Source organism: Sus scrofa, chromosome 7 (genome assembly GCF_054392235.1).
Source record: "Sus scrofa isolate SSC_HxYL_T2T_F1_AM1 chromosome 7, Sscrofa_HxYL_maternal_Yorkshire_Landrace_v2.0, whole genome shotgun sequence".
NCBI classification, from domain to species: Eukaryota; Metazoa; Chordata; class Mammalia; order Artiodactyla; family Suidae; genus Sus; species Sus scrofa.
Genome location: NC_139389.1, coordinates 60,874,773 through 60,880,772, shown reverse-complemented (window position 1 = coordinate 60,880,772; position 6,000 = coordinate 60,874,773). Strand labels below are relative to the sequence as shown.

The 6,000-nt window shown below is 54.3% G+C and overlaps 1 protein-coding gene across 2 annotated transcripts in view; it reads right to left on the bottom strand.

Moving 5' to 3' along the window:
• Nucleotides 1-347: 347 nt before the first annotated feature.
• Nucleotides 348-6,000, bottom strand: part of AP3B2 (adaptor related protein complex 3 subunit beta 2) — a 37,665-nt gene continuing 32,012 nt past the window's right edge. The window contains exons 19-26 of one of the 2 annotated variants that reach the window (XM_021098890.2): nucleotides 5,521-5,704; nucleotides 5,313-5,373; nucleotides 4,918-5,024; nucleotides 4,499-4,727; nucleotides 3,988-4,072; nucleotides 3,641-3,738; nucleotides 916-1,054; nucleotides 348-813 (exon numbers count right to left, since the gene is read on the bottom strand). In XM_021098890.2, the coding sequence (XP_020954549.1) occupies nucleotides 663-813; nucleotides 916-1,054; nucleotides 3,641-3,738; nucleotides 3,988-4,072; nucleotides 4,499-4,727; nucleotides 4,918-5,024; nucleotides 5,313-5,373; nucleotides 5,521-5,704 (1,054 nt within the window). In that variant the 3' untranslated portion in view covers nucleotides 348-662. Of the gene's footprint in view, nucleotides 814-915; nucleotides 1,055-3,640; nucleotides 3,739-3,987; nucleotides 4,073-4,498; nucleotides 4,728-4,917; nucleotides 5,025-5,312; nucleotides 5,374-5,520; nucleotides 5,705-6,000 lie in introns of those variants that run through there. The other variant, XR_014810394.1, reaches the window with a different exon arrangement.

Sequence of the window (6,000 nt, the reverse complement as noted above, 5' to 3'; positions counted from 1 at the left end):
GTTCTCCTTCCCAAGAACCCCTGAGGGGAACCAAAAGGGACTGCCAGATGTCAAAGAGGCCTCATTTTTGCAGAGGCTCATAAAAAAGACCAGGGAGTTCTTCCGGCTTGGCCTCCCGATCCCTGATCAGATGTCTCATCCATAGAGACGCCTGGAGACCTGAAGATGGTTATCTTGGGGGTCCAACCAGAGTCACTTCTGAGAGTCAGTCACAGCCTCCCCTAGAAGGTCAGTGGCAACCACAAGGGTCAAACACAGTCACTCTTAGGAGCTTTCCCCTGCCCCCTCCCCGCCCCCATTAACCCCCTCAGGCAGAAGCCAGAAGAAAGGAAAGGGGAGCCAGCATCTAGGGAGAAAACATTTTATTGAGATTTTACTACTTAAATAGCCACAGAAATCTGGGAGGACTGAATGGCACTGTCGTCCTGTGCACAGGTCACTAAAGAACCCATGGAGAGGGGAGTTAGGAGGGAGCCTGGCAATGACCAGGGAGGGAGAGAGGACCCTCGATGCAATCTGGAATGAGGACTCTGATAGGAGAGAGAGAGAGAGAGAGAGAGAGAGAGAGAGAGAGAGAGAGAGAGAGAGAGAGAGAGAGGCTAACAGCCTAGATGTCATGAGGGAGGGAGAAGTGGGGGTCAGAGAGGTCACAGCACTCGCAATCACTGGGTCAGAGCCTGTACCACATCTTTCACCAGCATGGTACCGATCACCATCTTCTCACTGTTGACTGTTAGCTGGGCAGCTCCAGTGGGCCGAGCATCCAGGGTCAGCAGGACCAGGCTCCCACTAGTCAGTGTCCTCCCTGCAAACCTGGAGTATGGGTAGAGGAAGGGGCTCAACCCTGGGGCATGGGGCCCCTTCTTCAAACCCAGCCCAAGAGCCAATCTCTTCCCCTCTGCTGGTGGTCAATACCTGTACTCATCAGATGTCCCACAAGGGACACGACCCAGATTGGCAGTGGCTGTCACTTTCTGCACCACGATGTGGTCACTCCGACAGGTGTCGGGCAGTGTGAGCTTCTCTGTGATCTCATTCATGCCTGTCAGCTTTCCTGGGGGCAGAGGTCATGATGAGGGCGGGGGGTGGGGGGTGGGGGGTGGGGACACCTGCATCTGCCCACTGAGCATCCTCACCAGGTCCTCCTCAGGAGGGGCAGGTCTGAGTCCTCACCGCCTCTCGGACCTGGGCCTCCCTCAGGGAGGCCTGTCAGCCCCCTACCCCTCTTAGGGTTCTATCCATATTGCTGACCAAAGACTCATTTGGCATCTGGGCCACCAGCCCCTTGGGAGGAGCCAATGGACTTGGTGGCCAGTCAGTACTTAGAGGTTGCCTCCACCCGGTTCCGACATCCTTTGGTTGTTCCTGGTTGGCTCTCCAACCCAAGTTCACATGTCTCCCAGCTCCTGGAGGCTGAGTCCTTATAAAGAGATGACTAGTGGCTGCTGCTGGTCCTTACCAGATGGGCCAGAGTCCAGTCGTCACATGCAGCCCTCATAAGTGGCAAAATTTCACCTGTGGCAAGTTTTCAGACCCGGCTAGGGCTCCTGAGGCCCCTGGGCACTCACAGCACCCTCAGAAACCCTCTCTCTATAGGGCTGACCTTTCTTCTCCACTCACACTCTAGCCAGCCTGTGCGCTGCTCTGTCCCCCTCTTGCCCACCTCCTCATCAGTCTCTCTCTCCTGGCCCTGCTGCTTCCTCCATTCTTCTCCTTTTAAGAATGAACATCCCTCTTCTGTTGCTTTCATCCTCTCCCTTCTTGACTAGTTACCTTTTCTTGCCCCTATACCTTTAGTCTGTCCATGTTCAAGTCTCCCTGTTGCTAAGAAAACCTCTCCAGAAGCAAGATCCCTCATCATGCCAGCGCTATGTCTGCTTCCCCATTCACGGTCAAGGTCCTCCAAAGCGGACTCCATTTCTTCAAGCCCTGGTCTCTCTCAACCCACGACAACTGGCCTCAGTCCCCACTCTCTCTGTGTTGTCAGTAGCTTCCTATCTTCTGGATCTGAAGGTCTTTGCTTATCCTGGCCTATAGACCAACCAAGGCTATCTTCCACCGCCTTATCGCTCATGGTTCTCCTCCCACCTCTGGGTCTATTCCTTCTCTTCTCCCTCCCCCTGCCCTTTTTCTCATGAAGAATGAAGCTTTTCCTCAAAGAAGGTCTTTGGCCTTCTTATCTTTCCACCCATTTCTCTCCCAGGGTGATCTCACTCATATTCACAGCTTCAGTTACCACCTCTAGGCTCCTGACTCCAGCCTAAGAGTGTTTCCTGAGAGTTGCGTGCTAAACACCTCCTCCTGAATTTCCCAAATCTATTTCAAAAGCGGCTTACCCAAAACTAACAAAGATCTCCCCTGTACCTTACGCAACCCACTCTTCTTTCTTCCAGATCAGGGGTTTAGCAAATTTTAGCCTGAAGGCCAAGGACAACCCACTGCCTGCATGGCTCACAATGTTTTTCTAAATATTTTTTAAGTGTGGAAGTGAAAATCAAAAGATAGATATTTCATGACACATGAAAATTATACAAAATTCAATTTTACATATCTATAAATAGAATTTTAATGGGACACAGCCATACTCATTCATTTACGTATTATCTGTGGCTGTTCTTAGGTTACAGGAGCATATTGCAGCAGAGATCACACGACCCAGAAAGCCTAAAACATTCGTTTTATGACCACCCACTGCAGAAAAAGATAACCAAGCCCTGGTCCAGGTGAACGGCACTGCCATTCTCCCCACCATCCAAGCCAGACATTCTAAAGCCATGATACGTCTCCTCTTTTCTTTCATAGGGCAAATGCCCGAGGCTTCTTTCTCTTCCACCTCAGCCTTTCATTATTTTTGCTGCGGCTCTAATCCTCGTCCTCACCACCTCTCATCAGAACTATTGCAATAGCCTTATAACTGGTCACAGAATTTAGTCCAAGGTCACAAACCAAGCAAGGGGCAGGTTCAGAACTCAAAGCCAGGACCCATGAAGCCCATCTTTTCTCCCACTTCTGATGTTCTGCCTCTTTTTCCTGCTGCAGATGATCTCAGCTCCAGTCCTAGCTGTAAATGGTACCAGATCCCTCTTTCTGGAGCAGAGGTCTCACCTTGGCCCCTTCCTCACTCAAAAAACCTCAGTCATTCCTCCACAGCTACAAAAATGAAATCAACAGTCTTTCTCTCTCTAATGATGGAAATGGACCCAATAACTTCTGTGACCCCTTTCCAGCTCTGAAATTTAAGGGCTGAAATATTTTAGCCTAGCATTTAAGGCTTCCAGAAACTAGTCCAGACATATTTTCAGCTTTGTTCTCACTATTCCCCAGTGCTAAGGACTGCTCTATTCCCCAGAGCAAACTGCTCCCCTCCACTCCTCCTGTAAAATTTCACTAACACCTACTCTTAATGTTTTTTGCAGCTGGAATTCTGGCCTAGAATTTTCTGCCTAGCTGAGTCCCAATTCTCTCCAAGGCCTCACTGAAGGGTCCTGGCCTCTCTGAAGCTTTTGCTGGAGCCACAGGCTGTGAGGCCTCCCTCTGTCTGCAGGAACTGAGGCTCCCTGAGCATGACCGTATGGAGGAGCTGAATGAGCCCCAGAGGATGTCCTGAGTGCCCTCCCTGCCCACCACATGGAGCACTCACCCTGTTCCTTCTTGAACTCGTTCTCACTCATGAACACGGGGGCCATCAGCTCCCCAACAGGTGGCTGAATGGAGACATAGAACTGTCGGGTTTGGGTGCTGGGAAGGGTGGGAGGAGACAGAGAGAGAGGGAGTGAGGCCAGCTGCTCTCTCCTCACCTCCCACGTTGTCCAGAGGCAGAGCTGGGAAGCAGCAGGAGAGGCATCAGGGCATCCCTGAGGTCCTGCAATGCCTTCCCGACCCAGCAGATCATGGGGTGTCCCCATGTGCCACACCCCCAGCTCCAATTAATTTTGACCCCACCTCTCCCCAGCCATCCTCCTACTCCCCCACGAGGGGGACACATACCACAGCTGGAAGTTGGCCGCCTGGGTTGAGTCACAGAAGTTGATGCCCATGATAGCAGTGGCAGACTCTCCAGGTGCCAGGGACTCTGCAGCCACGTGAGGCAGGGCAAGGGGGATAGGGAGATGCCATCAGCTGGTAGGCCTGGAACCCAGGCCCCCTCTCCCCTCCACTGCCAGAGCTGACCACCCCACTATGGAATCCTGGTTTTCTGGGCTCCTAGAGACTGTGCCTGGATTTTTCCTGAAGCCTAAACATGCTTCCCCCATTTAGTCCCTCACCCCATTTAGTCAGTGCTGAAACAATCCAGCCTCGAGCCCCTCATGCCCTAATGTGGACTCACTCATCTCCTAGTCTATCTTGTGCACAAGGGCATGGATTGTGTTAGATGCCACCTCCATGCCTCCAGAGCCTAGACTCTGGCCTGGCAAGAGGGGGGGCTTCAGCAGCCACCAAAAGTCCAACCCCCTCCCCCGGAACCTCCTTTGCCACCATGTCCAAGTCCCTTCCGCACCAATTTCAGGAAATTCCTGGATGCTTATGCCAGCAGGCAGTTTGGGGGTGCCCACGTGCAGGCCTTTGATGGGGGTATCAGAGCTGTTGGAGAAGTGGATGTGCACTGACACCATGTGGGGGTCCCCAGAGAAAGGCTGGCGGCTGAAGGTGTAGTCCACAGCCAGCCCCTCGCCAGCCACCCGGTGCAGCAGCTCCTGCCTCCCGACACCCGACACTGGACTCAGCAGCTAGAGGGGAGGGGGTTATGGAAAGGAACAAGAAGGAGAGACCATGACCCAGCCTTGTCCCCACCTCTGGTCCCAGCAACAGGGACTCAAAGCTATCCCCTCTGCCACCCCCTTTCCACAAATCCACACCACAGGGTGCTGCACAGAGCTGTGTCCCTGCCCCAGCTCAGTCCCTCCCCATTCCACTCACAGAGGGCGCCAGGGGTGAGTCTGTGAGTGTCAGGCCCTCCAGGTCAGCGGCCAGACTGGTGGACACAACCGCAGGGGAAGACACAGGCTGGATACTGGGAGGGGTGACTGTGGGAGTGAATGAGGAAGATTGATGGGGGGGGGCAAAGTGGAATTGGAGCAGGGAGCCCAAGCTTCGGGAACAGGCAGTTCAGCACCACGGACAGCGTGGCACATGGCAGGCGGGTGCCTACCCACTCCTGATCCCAACCCCACACCTGGGGAGGGGTCCTGCTGCCTTCAGGCCCAAAGAGGTATTCCATCTGCTCCCCCACCCCGAAACCCTGAGGAACCCAATCTAGACACCCACAGACCTTCCTAAGTCATATTCCCCAGGACTTAGACCGCCCAACTCACAGTCCTCTAGATCAAGCAGGGAGATCTCCTTGGCTGCAGGTGCACTTTTGCTACTGGAAGGCTGAAATGGGAAGAGAAAAATGGGATGTGAGTGTGGAAGAGGAGTACCTGGGCTGCTCTGAGTGGTGGAGAGATGCCTGGGCCTGGCCCAGAAGTGGGGAGGGCCCTGGTCCATGAGCCCGCCCCATTCCAGCCCCAAGGCTCTCACTGTTTTTTTCCTCCAGGAGGCAGGTTCCACCTGCTCCTCCTCAGTCTCGGATGTCATCTCAGACTCCGACGAGCTGCTGCTGGAGTCGCTGCCCTCATCTGAGGACGAGCCGCCTTCTTGTCCCTCTGGCACCTTCTTCCTCTTCTTCATCTGCCTCTTCTTACCTTCCTCCTCACTCTGGTCACTGGAGGGAGGGTGCAAGCAGGGATCAGGCTCAACCTGGGAGGCCTTTCCTCACAGAAGAACAGGGAAAGCCTTGATATTGGGGGGTGCAGGTGGGGAGCCTGGGCCAGTGGGCTCCCACCTGAGCTCCTGTGCCTGGGAGCTTTAGACTGGCCTGTGTCAGCCGGGACCCTACCTCAACTCCTTCTCCATGCTGCCCCAAGAGGCAGCAGGCCTGTCGCTGAGACTCCCCGTAGCCATCAGCTGAGCCCACCGGGTGGGGGTGTCTGCAGGCCCCAGCAGCTCATGAGGAGGCTT